The following is a 16,887-nucleotide window of genomic DNA, read 5'->3' as shown; positions in this document are numbered from 1 at the left end:
GGACTACGCCACAGAAAACAAATTGACAATTAATAAAAAAAAAAAAAACAAGAACAATGACCATTAATAACAAGAGGAAATGAGCAAGGTCCTGGCACCTGGGAGGCACACAAATAGAACCAGCGGCAGTTTACAAGTACCTAGGCGTTTATATAGATAAAGAGGGATCCTTTGCACGACATCAAGAAGAAATTAAAAGAAAAGGGCAGGTGCTAGCACTAATATTAAAAAATTGAACATCAAAATTAACTGGTATAACTAAGCCCCCTCCTGAAAGCAGCACAGGCAAAAGATCTACCCACTATAACCTATGGCAGTGAAATAATGCGAGGCAGAGACGCCAAGTTACTGGACAAAACTCTAGTCAAAGCATACAGGACCATGTTCAGCCTCCCAAACTACACTTTCCTGGTGCAACTAAGGCTCGAGTTTGGCCATTTGAAGCAATCATGGGCCAGGTACAGCGCATAAATCATCTGCTGGAATAAGATCAGATTTTCGGCCCCAAACACTGTAAACCAGCTCTTATGGCAAGACCTCCAACAGAGGGAGAATTCCCCTGCAAGAAGCTACCTTCAGGAGGCTCTGGCAAGCACTAGGCTCTCCGTTCTCTGGAACACGCAGATCCATCACCCATGCTTTAAAAAGCAGGTCTGGAAATCCCTAAAACAACTGTCATTGGTGGAGGATAAAGCCGCCTTTTCGCCCAGATCTCATGCATGAATCACTTTGAATAACTATAAAACGTTAGCCCCTCAAAAAGTCTTCAACCTGGGATATCCCAAATCATGGAAAATAAAATTCTTAAAATTTCACCTTGGCATGCTCCCATGCACTCAGAACCTTCCACCGTGGCTGCGGGCATCATCCTCAAATTCTTGCAGCCTGTGCAAAAATGGCCTGCATCAGTGCTTCAACTCCACAGTGCCGGCCTCATTAAGCTATCAGACTTCCTAATATTATCTATTGTGCTCTGTAGTTTTGTCACAGCGGCCTCCTAGTTACTGAGTCTCTCCAAAAGGGGGGAGAGATTAGCAATCGGAGCTGATTTAAGTTTAATACAAATTGTATCCAGGTTGAGCCTAGGTGCAGAGTCAGAGTCATTGTTGGAGTTAGCATGCTGAGTCTTATCTGTACAGATTGACAGGAGCGAATCTCCTTTATCCCCCCTACATTGGCAGGTATTTGAGATCATCTTTGCATGCTGTTTGAATCGAGCAGTGATGTTTTATTTTCTTCTTCCCCTTTGTTGGAGGCCCATTTGCAGTTGTTGAGGAAAGATTGGGTAAGGTTGGGCATTTTGGTCTGTTGTCAGGGCCCCCGTAGCAACTCAATCTTGGTGGATCAGAACACTTTGCACAGCTGCAGGGTCTTGGGAAGAGTTATTGTCTGCATGTAGTAGATAGATTTCTCCCCTGTCCATTGATAAGTGTTGGTGTGCTAGTGTAATTTCATTATCTAGGACTCTTGCAGTACACACCAAGAAAGAGTCAAGTGTGCTGCCTTGGGGTCTCCTGGGGAGCCCTCTTTATCCCCCATAGTCTTTCTTTTTACAGTCTTTTGGGTAGATAATAATTCAATAACAATAGATTAAAATAGATATTCCTACCGCCCTAACATATAGCAACAGCCAATGGTGCCGGACCAATTCAGCCATGTCCAGTCAGGGGCACTCCATCAATGGAAACTATGAGCCTCTGCCTCCACATGAGAAAAAACCATTGAGGATAATATCCTCCATGAGAGTTCCTGGGGTTGATGCTTCTGTCTCTCTCTTTTGGCCGATTCTTAGCAGCCTTGACCCAAATACTCCTTAGTAGGCTGTTTTTCATACAGCGCGATAGTGGCACAGAGCAATGTTTTACTAGAGTCAGAGGACCATGAGGGGGGGGGGGGGCAGCCCAGCCCAGCCTCCTCAGGTCTTTGACAGGCACAGATGGGAGATGGTTAGAGCTTTTAAAGTGCGAGCTGCTCCCACAATACACCTCCTCTGTATGGCAGTCTGGGACACAAAGTCCCTCCACACTCCGGCACCACACCGACACCAGCACCAGCAGAATTGTGCCCTGCGCCGCAGGAGATGGTTAGCGCTTTTACAGCACATGCTGCTCACACAATGCCCTTCATCTATATGGCAGTCTGGGACACCGAGTCCCTCCATGCTCCGGCACCAGAATTGCGCCCCATGCCGTGGGAGATGTTTAGCGCTTTTACAGCGCGTGCTGCTCCCACAATGCACCTCCTCTGTATGGTAGTCTGTGACACCGTGCCCCTCCACGCTTTGACACTACACTGGCACCAGCACCAGCAGAATTGCGCCCCGCGCTGCGGGAGATAGTTAGTGCTTTTACAGCGTTTGCTGCTTCCACAATGCAACTCCTCTGAATGGCATTCTGGGACACCGAGTCCCTCCACGCTCCGGCACCACACTGGCATGCAGTTCAGAATTTGGAAGGGGCATGTTTTGGGTGTTCCCTTCCAAATACAGATTCAGTATGGTATGTATTGCTGTTTGTCAACTGCATTCCAGTCGCAAAACATTAATACTTTACCACTATTTTAAAAGTGATGGTAACCCATTTGCAAATGGTAAGTTGTCCCCTCGGAATCCTTTCCATTTTGCGAAGTATGAAAAAATATTTTAAGAGCAGGCAGTGGTCCTGCAGACTACTTCCTTCTCTTAAAAAATCAAACTTCAAATTTTTAATTTTTGAACGCAACTCATTTTCCTTTAAGGAAAATGGGCTGCTATTAATAAAATAAGTTTTGCTTTATTAAAAAGCAATCACAGACATGGTGGTATGATGACCTCAGCAGGCCACCACCCCTGTGATGGCTGCGATTCCTAATAGGTCACAAATTGTGACCTACCTCATTATTACTCTTTAGGTTGGTTGATTTGTGAACTACTAGGATTCGCTATTTGGGTAAAAAATCATACATTAGGAATACCGATTTCCTAATTGCAATGCAGAGATAATCGCAATTAGGAAATCAGTACTCCTAATGTTGGTACATCTGGCCCTTAGCTACTTAATAGCCTCATGTTTGATGCTGCGGGTATGGGAGGGAGCTAACCAGGGCTCTTAGAACTCTCTTTAATTTCTATTTTTGCTGCAGCCTTCTGAACCCATAAAGATCAGGGGCTGGGAGAGCACCAGCAATTCCAAAGCGCTAGGCAGGGATAGCCCTATTGATGTACCCAATTTATATCCATAGTATATGAGTTTGACTTCTTTGCCTGATAATGGCTGGTATGACATGTGGCCAAGAGACTCACACCCTGAATAAGGGTGTTGGGCATGATTCGTTTAAGAGAGGATGCAAGATATGTTTAGGCAAGCCCACGTGTTAGAGAGCCCTAGTAGATGGCAGATAAGATGAGGCTCCTGTATCAGGTGTAGTTCCTTGTGAAGAGATTTTAGTGAGCTGAAAATAAAAATGAGCTTAATATACATAAGGAATTATACTACGAGGTACTTGCTAGGAGGTACTTGCTAGCTTAACAAAAGGAATTATTTGTTCTTTCGAAATGAGCTGAAAACACCCCTCTTCAATGATTACTGATGAACAAATGCTGGCCTTGCCCCCCTCTGGGTATGTAACTGCCCTCCATCACTGTTCTGGTGTCCAGTTCATTGAGAGCGTGCCTAATTTCTCAAGGTCGGCTTTAGTGCTGGTGACGCCCAGTGCAACAATCTTCCTTGGTGCCCCCCAATGACCTCCTTAACCATGGACTACCTCACTGTCACCCTCCAACAGTGGCCCTCATCTCTCCATAGCCTCTCTCTTACGTGCATTTCATTTGTTTTATAGCGCTACTCACACCAGTGTAGGGTGTAAGAGCACTTTACAAAATGATACAGAAACAATCATGCATGTGTAAATCAGTCTGAATGGAATGTTTCATACAACAATGAGGATTAGAAGGTGAAGGAATCATGTCACCCATACTAGTAGGCAGTATATTTCAAGAGCACTTGGTCTGGAGAAGCACAGACCCTCGATTCAAAAATTACCACAGTGGTTGGGTTTGGCTTTACTAAGATTGCATTTCTACCCTTTTTAGCAACATTAGAATAATGAAAAAGTGAAATATTTTAGGTTCCCACCCTATGCCTTGCAGTTTGCATTTAGTTTTTTAATATACAGTTAATAAGTTAATGTAATATATTAGGACTGTGATTTATAAACTGCAAGTAGCAAAATCATCTCTGTGACAAAATCAGTAACCCACTGAGCTATCCACATAAAATACAGTTCTATGATATCTGCTTGGTACACGTGCTTTGACCCTCTGTGCTACTGTATGAGAAGTCGGATCTGTCACTAGACAAAACTCGATCTCTCTCAAACAGGAACATTAATCACAAAATGTATCTTAACATTTTTGTTACCTGTAAACTGTTTGACACACAAGGAACTCTGCAACAGGTGCTTTTAAACCCACAACTTATTTCTAAACACAACTCCCCCCTCCCCCAGGTCAGGGCCAGGTATGCCTGTACTGGTTACACCCCGCTAGAACCAACCACACATCCTACTCCCGTTTCTGCAGTTTATCATCACAGTCTGAGGTCCGCCACTGCTCTGAACCCCGGGATCCTGCCTCTATATGCTGATAGATTACTTACTTATAGGTCGTCACTTACCGTTGACAGAAACTAGATGCATATCGGTGCATGTTGTCACCAAGATCAGCTTCCACAATGTTTATATGACCCAAGTCAAGTCTGTTGCCACTATGTTCCCAATTGTGAGTTGTGCAGCATGAAAGTCCTGTGTGGAATTCTACTACACACAATTATTAGTGGGCTGGTGTTCCCGCACATGAATTTCCGAAGTTCAGAAACGCAGGATCCGATTTCACCAGCCAGAAAATGTAGCTGTAAATTCACAATAGGAAAGAGCCGCAGTGAATTCTGGCCCTTGTCCCCAGCCCGCCCTCTGCTAATGCACAGGGATCATTCTCTTTACCATCCTCACCACACCCCTCCCTCAACCCTTTACCCAACCTGGCCCGTCACAAACTTTTACAACCTGCCAAGAGCGTGGCGTTTAACTCTTATTAAACAGATATATGTGTAGAAATGCCTAAAGCAAGTGATAAATGTCTGCGTAAACCTTCACAGAATTGGGTGTTCCATGCAGAATCCCAAAATGTATATCCAACTCCACACAGTTATTCCCCATTCAGTGGAGATTACCTCCTATTAGGTGGTTAATTATGTGGTAATACCACAAAGGAAATTCCTGCCTAAGTTATAATCGCGCCCTTATGTCCTCAACAGATAGACATATTCATTTAACTCTGTAAAACTTTTATCATTTGTTGTTCATATTCTATTTATTTAACCCTATATGTTAATTGTGTGTTATTTATATAATCTTTCTCATTCTCTGAATTTTGATCCAATTTGTTGATTACGTTGTGGTTCATGATGAAGCAAACTTTATTTTTCAGGACTGTCATCCCAATTAGATTTAAGACCGCACACAAAAAACATAAAGACACCTGAATGTATGTATCACAGTACTAAAAAATAAATAGGTATTTAATAGTACAGCACTAGAGAATAGGGATGCTGAGTTCCTGCATCTGCGCCTTGCCCACATATTTTTGATAAACAAAAGTTGTTTTTTTTATAAGAACAACACAGTAGGTCACATTTCCAATCAATTGTAGTGTCCAAGCAGTTGAACACTTAGATAAAAAAAAACATTGACATAACATTGCATAGTCGTACATTATAATTAAAAAACAACAGTATCCCAGCACCCAATGCCTCAAAGCAGGTCCAATTCACTGGACTTTCAGACGGCCAACAGCACTGGTCAAATATACATCGTGTCCTGAACGTTTGAGAAGTATGCATAAGTCAGGAAATTACTATGCAGTTCATGGATATCCTTTGGGGGAGCCTGGTATAACAGTTGGTACTCTAGGCTGGCACTGCCCTTGCTCCCTTTGTCCCAGTAGCTGCGAATGCAGAAGTAGCAAAATAATGTGAGCGTAGATTTAAGTGCCATGTATATTGACTTCTCATAACCCCTACAAATGAGTAGCTGGCAGATAGCAATATGAGGACAGGACAAGGCTTCAACACTGTAACTTCATCAGCGGTCAAAGGATCCATTTCCACTAACTCTAGATACAAAGCACTTTCTGTCTGTGTGTCTATGCATTGGTAAAGTGTCATCCTGGCAGGAAGTGTGTGGTATACACCAACCTATGGAAAAGAATATTCTAAGCCATGACGAAGGTCCCGGGCAGTGATGTGGGGTAATATACACTGCCTTGCGTAACCTGGTGCCAGAGGCAGTGGTATCATCAGCAGCAAAAGAAAGTAAGCATCCCTTACTCCCATAGCATCACGTAGGAGGTTGTTGAGGGATAGTGGTGGGACAATGATTCAACCTTGTGATATCACCAGGGTTCAGAAGGCGTGTGATGTCACTTCCGCTACCTTTCATATTTTTGTAATTTATCCAATGGACATCCATTTCCAAGGTTAAATAAAAGATAAAATTCTCACCTGTGATAGAGAAGTGCTAGGAACTGTAGAAGCAATAAAGTAGCGAAGGACAGCAGGAACATGAATCCAATAGGCTCCACAGAAAGATGTTCAGTCGTGGAAATAGAGCCATTTGAATAAATCTTTGGCAGCTTAATGTGTATTGAGGGGCCAATCAGCTGAAGGAAGAAGGTTGCCCCAATCCACAAAAGGTTCATCATGAAGTAAATAAATGTTGTCTGTTGGAAAGAAACGGAAGAACAACAGATATTGAGATATTTACAACTAAAATCTGGGGCTATATCATGATGGGCCGAGGCTGTATCATGATGGGACAGGCATCTGTTACCTTATGTGCCTGGTATTTAGACTTCAAACATGTAACTCGGAACTTGCCCGAGTTAATGCATGAACATTAAAAGGAACAAGCTGGAAACAGTAAACAGGGACTGCCTTTCTCTTTTTCAGGCTTGCTCTGTCTAAAGTTCACGGTTAACTTAAGAAATTCTGTGTTTGATGTTTGAACTTTAGCCACCTCACATGCATCAAACAGGCGTTCAGCCCATCATGCCACAGCATCTGGCATCACCATAAACAATGGCATACAGTAGTGTAAATTCATACATACTTGGAAGCAACATGTATTGGAGATATTGTCTAGCAACATAGAAAATCTGTTCACACTGTTATACATGGTTCATTGCAAATGGCACAAGGGCATGTTCACCCTTTCACTGTTGTGGTTTTGTGCATCTAAGTGCTGGAGTTTTCTTCCCTAAAAATCCATGCTAGGTTGTTCAAATGCATGATCAAACTATTTGTTTGCTTTTGGCACATTCAGGGCTACATATTGGGCAAACCCCACATCAATACCTCATTGAAGCCTGAAGATGTAGTGATAAATGTGGAGGTAAAGTGTATATATATATATATATATATATATATATATATATATATGTAGTTATAGTTAGGACCACGTTTCCATAGGAAAACCTCAACATTCTATTTTGAATAACTTTGGCGCCGGTTGACGAATCCTCGCAAATTTTTCAAAATAGGTGGGGCGCTACGCTCCGCTCCTACCCTGAAAGTCTCGGGGGGATCCGTCAAGCGGGGGCTGAGATAAAAGGGGGGTCCCAAAACGCGTTTTTCCCATGCATTTTTCCATAGGACCTTTAGAACGAGCTACAGCCCGAACGGCTGAACAGAATTACTCAAAATTTGGCAGAGAGGTAGTCCCTAGGTCAAGGAAGTGCCTTTTGTAGGTTTGGTGTAAATCTGTTCAGTAGATTCTGAGAAAATAGCCTTTAAATCAATATATATATCTGAGCCAGCTTACGGTACGCTTACCGTACGCTTACGGTAAGCGTACGGTGGCGTGCGCGAGCGCGATTCTGATTGGCTCTTAGATCTTAGTAAACATTCGAATCGGCCGAAACCAGGAAGCGGCGGCCGCCATTTTGTCTCTCGCACTGAGAGTGATTTTTAAAATATCAAGCCCAAAAACATGTAAAGGGGCTGTTTTGACAACTCCCTCCCACATAGTCATGTTGAGGGAGTCCCCAAACATCCCCCAAGTGCAAAAACGGTTTTATTTTTTTTTCGGCAATTTCGCGGGGTACGCTTACCGTACGCTTACCGTAAGCGTACGGTAAAAAAATAAAAATAAAAAAAACACTATCCACACTTACCCCACCCCCTGTGCTTTTGGTGGCCGAAGGCCACCAAATGTACAGGGCTTATGTTAAGGGCAAAAAACACTATCCACACTTACCCCACCCCCTGTGCTTTTGGTGGCCGAAGGCCACCAAATGTACAGGGCTTATTATAAGGGAAAAAAACTTAGCATTTAAAAAACCGTACTAATTCACTGAAAAAACCATAGGTTTCACACACGTTATAGTTAGGAATTAGCATTTAAAAAACCTTGCAAATTCACTGAAAAAACCATAGGTTTCACACATGTTATAGTTAGCGGAAATTTTACTGATAAAAAACCAGTGAAATTCCCCCGTTATAGTTAGCGCAGGCAACTATAACTCACGCGACTGCAATCTTCTGCTGATGACATATGTGTCTTTATGAAAAAAAAATATTTGTAATATATGTATAGCTAAAAATGTATGGAAGAAGACATGGGCAAATAAGTGTCTAAATACAGTATTAGCATCAGCAGAGGATTGCGGTCGCGTGAGTTATAGTTGCCTGCGCTAACTATAACGGGGGAATTTCACTGGTTTTTTATCAGTAAAATTTCCGCTAACTATAACATGTGTGAAACCTATGGTTTTTTCAGTGAATATATATATATATATATATATATATATATATATATATATATATATATATATATATATATATTACCTACTGGCGGTCGCCAGTAGGTAGTTATAGTTAGGACCCTGTTTCCATAGGAAATCCGCAACATTCTATTTGGAATAACTTTGGCGCCGGTCGACGAATCCTCGCGAAATTTTCAAAATAGGTGGGGCGCTACGCTCCGCTCCTACCCTGAAAGTCTCGGGGGGATTCGTCAAGCAGGGGCCGAGAAAAAAGGGGGGTCCCAAAACGCGTTTTCCCCATGCATTTTTCCATAGGACCTTTAGACACAGCTACAGCCCGAACGGCTGAACAGAATTACTTGAAATTTGGCAGAGAGGTAGCCATAAGGTCAAGGAAGTGCCTTTTGCAGGTCTGGTGTAAATCTGTTCAGTATTTCCTGAGAAAATAGCATTTAAAAGCATATATATATGTGGGCGGAGCCTAACCACACATCTCATCCTGAGATCTGATTGGCTGTCAGCACTTCATCCAAGAAGTGTTGGCAGCCATCTTGGGACCAATATACATGATAGCACCTCATTAAAAAGCATTGCAGTTAATAGAAGGTTTTAAGACTTTAGTTACATTATACATCATTTGTTGATGGTACCATACTCATTTTAGGAATTGTGGTATGTTCTAAGGTGATTTCACCATGTGAAAAAGCCTTCTGCTGGGATATCATGATTGAGAGAAAAATATTTTCTCATGCTTTTACCACAGAGGTTTGGAAGGTGATCTATAGGCTAAACTGAGAGCTTATTTTCTGTAAATTCACATTATCTTTCTCAGTCATGTGAGAATGAAGTCTGACATTCTCAGTAAAACATGTACATCCAACAAGGGCAGAGACTGTCAGTTGATTCCTTTGTGTTCTACTGCAGCTTCCCAGAGTGTTCCAAAGAACTACTAGAGCGCTAACAGTCCTACTTATGATAAACGTATGGCACACCTGAAGCCATCTTGCTTGGATTAAAGTGGTAACTCTTAAAACATTTAATTTAAAAAGGAACAAAATGAGGGTGTTCATTTTTCCATAAAAAGTATGATTAGTGCTGCAGAAAGAAAAATTAGGGCACATTTTGAGTGACTTCTCAAATCCTCTTCTATTTCATTAAAAAATTCTGACATGCAGACTGAAACATGCACTTTCAATACCAGCAGCAGTTTTCCCTGGTGAGCAGTAGCTTTACTACAGTGATCTAATGAGCAAAAAGAGTGCTAACATTCTGAATTTATGGCAAATGTGTGACACATCTGAATGCCTTCTTGATGGAATCAAAGTAAAAAACTGAAAGTATTTCCTACTGAGGAGACTGCAGTAAATGAGGAAATTAGGAAACTTCATAACAAATAAGTCTCCCAAGATGGCCACCAGAGACAAAAGAGCCCAAATGTAGCCCAAATATCACCCAGATGTAGCCCAAGTATAGCCCAATGACAGAATGTCCCAGAATGTTCTTAAAAAACAACTAGAGCGCTTACTGTCTTCATTATGACAAAAGTATGGCACACCTGTAGCCATCTTGATTGGAATAAACTGGTAACACTTAAAACATTTAATTTAAAAAGGAACACAATGAGGAGGATCATTTTGCCATAGAAATTATGATTAATGCTGAAGAAAGAAAATGAGGGCACATTTTGAGTGACTTCTCAAATCCTCTTCTATTTCATTAAAAAATTCTGACATGCAGACTGAAACATGCACTTTTAATACCAGGAGCAGACTTCCATGGTGCAGTAGTTTTACTACAGTGATCTAATGAGCAACTAGAGTGCTAACATTCAGAATTTATGGCAAATGTGTGACATATCTGAATACCTTCATGATGGAATCAAAGTAAAAAACTGAAAGCATTTCCTACTGAGGAGACTGCAGTACATGAGGAAATTAGGAAACTTCATAACAAATAAATCTCCCAAGATGGCCACCGGAGACAAAAGAGCCCAAATGTAGCCCAAAATCACCCAGATGTAGCCCAAATATAGCCCAATGACAGAAGTGTGCAAAACACTTATTATTTTGTGTTTTTGCAGTGTTATATAGTGCAGACTTGTCAGGTATTGGAGTGCTTTACATGAGCATTGGTTACATCACACAAGAACAAATTCATTTTGGTTGTAGACATGGGGAGACTAAGTGATTTGACCAGAATCACAGAATGTCGAGCTGAAGCAGAAACTTCAACCTGGTTCCCCAGTTGCAAAGTCTGCAGTTCTGGAAGTAACACCACATCCTCTCCCCTAAGTGCAACATTTAATCAAGTGGTCAACTGGATAAAAAAACATAAAGATAACAAATAATTTAAAAGTGCTTTGTCGCTATTTGAAAACTCAGAAAATATGTCCTTATTTTAGTCTTTTAGAGCACTAACCATAATTTTGATGCCAATAAGACCCTCTCATATATGTAATTTCTAAAGGAAATGCTCTAGGTATTACAGTTTTTATTACATCAAGATGATGTCAGGCGTTCCACACTTTTGTAATAAATATAGAATGTTAGCAATCTAGTTGTTCATTAGGATACTGTTGAGAGGCAGAGGCCAGGGGCACGGACTCTGAAAATTGAAGGCAGGTAGGAGGGTGCAAAGGCAACAATTTAACCACACTGAGCAGGCAGGAAGGGCCGTGGAAGCACAACAGACTATGGAGGGCAGTGGAAAGGGGGGCAGGGGCAACAAACCAACAATACAGGACTTGCAAGAGAGGCTGTTGGAGGGAAGATCTATTACGGGTCAAGGAAGCTAGGGGCGGTCCCCAGATCCCCGGGAGCCACCACAGAACTGAGCAGGAGAGTGAGTCAGGGACAAAAGGGGCACCTTAATTTGAGCCGGGGTGCCTAGGAACGCTTGCTCCAAAAATGAAGAAAACAGACATATGAGACATGGAATTGGAGGCAGAATACAATGGCAGTTTAATGAGAAGATGCAACTTCAAAGAAACCGCAGAATAGAGACAAAGTACAAAATACAGAATCCAGATAATCATACAGCTGTCATAATATTCTCTGTATCTCAATTAATGTACTGACAGAGAGAGAGAGAAAACACATCTATAAATGCATCATGAGAAACAAGTTACACCAAGGAAAATGTTACCTAGGAACACTCAGGTTTACTCTTAGAGCAAGCATTCCTGCAATTACAATACAAAATCTTTTAAATGCAAAAGTAAAGAGAACAATGGTTAAACATAACATGACATTTCATATAGGTAAAATAGAATAAGATACTTCAAGCAAAGCAGAGCAAGACATTTTAAGCAAAGGAAGACAAGAGCTCCCAGCTCTTTGGGAAAACCTGCACTGCCTGTTAACCTACATACAGACGGCGAGGTAGTCCGTCGATATCTGTGGGTGCTCCCTTTTTATATCATTTTGTGGGCTCCTTTGCACGCTACATCTACCTACGTATGCTACCCAAAAGCTTCGTCTGCAGATTTTACCAGACATTTCGTCATTTACCCACTTAATGCTGACAATGGACTGGGTGAAAAGGTCAGTCTCTCAGGCCAATCGCTTATCGTAAGTTCCATAGAGCAAGCAGAAAATAATGGGTATTGTAGGGAATTCAATATATTTATGTATAAAATCTCCTCAGTTCTCCTAACTTGACGCTCTGCGGTTGCCACTTCCTTAAAAGCGGGAAACCTGCCCAGGAAGCAAGTACCAGTCCAGGATGCAGCCTACTGTATGTCGACAGCTTCAGGGGGATGTTGAACTTTGATACTGAGCACGGAGCACTCGGGTAGGGTGGGGGCTACTAGTTTGGATCAGAAGGCCTCGCAGACCTGCCTTCAGACTGCTATACACTAAAATTGCAGAGCTATGGTCAATTTAACAAAGAGGCCTACATATTGAACAGAAGGGCCTACACAGGGGTTTTATGCTGGCTGAGTGGTAAGGATGTCTCAGGATAATTATATAGCAACACAGGACCCGCTGGTCAATTTAATACGGCCTACAAATGCAGCTGGCAGGGCAAGGACAAGGGTCTCATACTTCAGGTGTGGACAGAACGGGCCAGGGGCCCCATGTGATACAAAATCTACCCTCCTTCAAAGCTGTGGCAATGTAATAGACCATTGTGGGCAGAAGGAAGAGGCAATGGTAGTACAACCATACATGCCAACAGACCCGATTCAGCCAGGAAACGTCCAATGTTTTTAAGCTCAAATGGGCTTTATTTGATCTGTCTCCTGTCTACAATATCCTCTTTTTCAATGTAACTCAAAGGGGAAAATCAATACCCCAGTTTTTTTTCAAAATCTCCCTCTTACCAAGCTCAAAATGTTCGCAAGTATGGTACATTGGATCATGGAAGGAAATGGGATAGGGACATGGACTTGGATAACAGAGGACCAGAGGGACATGGAGAGGTGCACCAAACTGACCCTGCAGGGCAGGCATCAGGGATTGCAGCAGCACAATACACCACACAGGGCATGCAGGACGGGAGTGCAGCACAACAATCCATAGAAAGCAAGAGGGAGGGGACAGGACCATGCACATGGACAACAGAGAACAGAGGGGCAAGAGGCAATGGTAGCTAGCTGACCATAATGGACAGACAGGAGAGAAAGCTGCAGCATAACAGACCATAAAGGGCAGGAGGGACGGATCAGGGGCATTACAATGGAACAGACAAGCCAGGAGGGAGGGAGTAGGGCTGGGGGCAAGGGGGCAGGGCAGGAGCAGCAAGATAGCCATGGAGGTCAGGCAGGATGGGCACTAGAAGCAAGACACACCATGAAGAGCAACAGTGAGACTGTGATGGCATACACACAGACCATGGAGGGAAGGTGGGAGGGGGTCAGGGGCAGCTAACTGACCACACAGGGAAGGTGGGAGGGGCCATGGCAGCACAGAAGACCATGCATGGCAAGTGGGAGAGTTAGTGGCAGCACAATGGCTATGATGGGCAAGAAGGAGGGTGGAGGGGCATGCACAAAGGACGATGGAGGATAGAAGGGAGGATCAGGACCTGTGCACAGACAAGAAAGTTCAGGGGAAGGGACCTCACAACAGACCACACGGGCAGGCAGGAGGAGCAGTTGCAGCACAACAGACCAGGGAGGGCAGAAGGGTGTGGCAGTACAATGGACCATGTAGGACAGGAGGAAGAGGATAGGGGCATGGCATGTGGACAGGCAGGGTGGAGGTGGCAGGGACAGGTTACAGTCATCTGACAATGCTAGGCAGGTGGGAGGGGAGTGGATGCTCAACAGAACACTCAGAGTAGATAGGAGTGGCAGGTCCATGGGACATGGTGGGCAAAAAGGATGGATCAGGGGCATGCACAAAGACATCGGAGGGCAGGGGGAAGGAGAATAGGGGCAGCAAGCTAAGCACAGAGTTTAAGCAGGAGGTCAATGATGGGGCATAGAATTGGGCAATGGAGGGCAGGAGGAGTGGACTGGTACATCATACTAAATTGAGGGCAGTGGCAGCACATCAGACCATGCATGGCAGGAGGGAGGAGGCTAGTCCATGGATTCACACAACAGAGGATAGGGAGGAAGGGGATGGGGCAGCAAGCTAACTGTTCAGAGAAGGCGGGTATTAGGAACTTTATTGTTTTTAAAACATTGTGTCTGTGCGAACTACTTAAAATATGAACAAGTATGCAGCATAATCTCACTTTTATTCAGGAAGAAGAGGACGTTTGTGACTGTGACTCCGGGCTCACTTGGCAGAAACACCCCCTGACCCTCCACCCACTATCGCAAAATGTAATGCCCGTGAAAAGGGTAGGTGAACACAGTGTTATATAGAACATAGTCCTGAGAGCACGATTGAAAATGAAAACTAGATATAGTGTATGGTATAAACTATGCACCAAAAAGTGTGATATAAGATGAACCGGGCGTGAAATATAATATGCAATACATTGTGCGCAATGACAGATTCATTGGAGATGCGAGATAGCACAGGCACTAGCGCGTGCTATGCGATATGCGCCTTGGAGTGTAATATGCACAGGGCAGTGTTGTGTAACCTAACTAGTCTCTAAAGTTGTAATATAAAATATGTGCTGGGGAGTGTAACGTTGCATATGCACTGTGACAAAGATATGGATCCCAGATTGTAATATGTATGGCATAGCACTGTGCGTTATGACATAGGCATCGAGAAAGGCACGTTAGATGGGGCAATATAACCCGTGCGAAGACAAGTGTGGCATGACATATTCACGGGGTGGTGTTACAGTGCACATGGGCTAGAGAGTGTCATAGCATATGCACTAGCTAGTGGAATACAACACAGAGGTGTGTGGCACTCGGCAGGCAATGGTGGGTGTAACACAGCATTGGGCTCTGTCAGGAGCACGCTGTGACTCTCAAGTGATGTTCGTCCCCTTTCCAGAGAGTAAAATAAAAAGTATTACACATCCGGCAGTGGATGTGTGTTTTATTAACCGTGAGGGGGGTTTCTTGCATAGTTTTGGTCGAATTTTTGTCGAATCCCCTTTGAATGGCTTGGTGTGCATGTGTATTAAATGTGCCCGTCAATAGCTACCCATGTTTGTATAAATAAAGGACAAGGGTGTCTACCAGGATTAGGCACGGTAGGGCATCAGACATGTCAGAGCTTCACTAGTGGTGTAAATACATTCCACGTGGATTCATTGCATGCATAGTCGCCTTTTAATGAATATCACGCAAATCGTCATGGTGATAGGTATGTACGGTTTGTCCAGCATGTCCTAGGTGTGTCTATAAATATATATTTTTTAAAAATAATAAAAAACAGTGGCCGGCCCTGGGGATTGGGGTCAAAAAAATATAATTAGGAGACTGGCCCTGGGGGATGGGGTCATCAGGGCCAATAAATTAGAATAAGAAGGGGAACCAAACAGCCCCCCTTCTTAAAAAACTAAAATAAATAAAAGACTGGCATCGTGCCGGAGGCCATGCCCCCTCCGTGCAGCACTCTGCAAACGCGCCCCCAACAGGCATCTCCAGTATGCGCCAGGGAGCTGCGCTGCAGCCAGGTATTCTGAGGCCAAGCCCCTTTTTACACCTCTCTGCAACGCAGCTCTGTGGCGCTTACTGGAGGTACCTAGTGGTCTAGTTTGACCCTAGGGACCCTTAGGATTCAAGGGGACTTAATCTCTCAACTTAGAACAGCCACAGGGCGCGTTTACACAGTGGTGAAGGGATGGGACGGGGCCTGAGGTGACGTGTGCAAACACGCACTATGGCACGTTTTAAATTGGGGATATAATTTCCCTTCAATACTGAGGGCCCCTGGGGGCTAACTAGCCCACCAAGTGCTTCCAGTAAGCGCCACTGAGCTGCATTGCAGAGAGGTGGTCCAGGCCGTGCCACTTTTTACACCTCTCTGCAACGCAGCTCTGTGGCACTTACTGGAGGTACCTAGTGGGCTAGTTGGACCCTAGGGACCCTCAGGATTCAAATGAACTTAATCTCCCAACTAAAAATGGACACAGGGCGTGTTTACACAGTGGTGAAGGGAGGGGACGGGGCCTGAGTTAACGTGTGCAAAAACGCCCTGTGGCCTGTTTTAAGAGGTAGTTTTAATCCCCATGCCCTATTATATACTAGGGGCTTACAGAGGAGGTCATGCTAATCACAGGGGGACCCCAACGCATAATGTTCCCTAGTGTATGTAGGTGTTTTCACTGTATTCTAAGTGTCTTTTAACATAGCACTGGCTCTAGGACTGGTTAGTCAGACTCAGTTACCACCAGTATCCGTCTGAAAAAGTTGAGGGTACAGGATGATTTTGCAACAAGGCTTCTTTCTGCTCTTCTTTTTGTTCTTTCTGCACGTTATCCTTCTTCCTGCACTTATCTTCGTATTTGAGGACTTCTGTTGCTTCTTTCTGCACTTCTTTTGTTTCTTTCTGTGCATTTTTTCTTCTTTCTTCACATGTCCTATCTCTGTAGGCATAGTTAGAAATTAGCATTTAAAAAACCTTTGAAATTCACAGAAAAAACCATAGGTTTCAGGCACGTTATAGTTAGGAATTAGCATTTAAAAAACCTCAGAAATTCACTGAAAAAACCATAGGTTTCAGGGG

The 16,887-nt window shown here is 43.5% G+C and overlaps 1 protein-coding gene across 1 annotated transcript in view; it reads right to left on the bottom strand.

Moving 5' to 3' along the window:
• The window catches only part of LOC146817969 (chitin synthase chs-2-like), a 281,940-nt gene that overhangs the window by 24,687 nt on the left and 240,366 nt on the right, over nt 1–16,887 (bottom strand). Inside the window, exon 17 of the mRNA XM_085609724.1 lies at nt 6,537–6,754. Coding sequence (XP_085465850.1) covers nt 6,537–6,754 — 218 coding nt within the window. The remainder of the gene's footprint in view (nt 1–6,536; nt 6,755–16,887) is intronic.

Source organism: Triturus cristatus, chromosome 6 (genome assembly GCF_964204655.1).
Source record: "Triturus cristatus chromosome 6, aTriCri1.1, whole genome shotgun sequence".
Lineage (NCBI taxonomy): Eukaryota > Metazoa > Chordata > Amphibia > Caudata > Salamandridae > Triturus > Triturus cristatus.
Note: the sequence above shows the minus strand (reverse complement) of the source record. Positions and strands in the feature narration are given on the sequence as shown.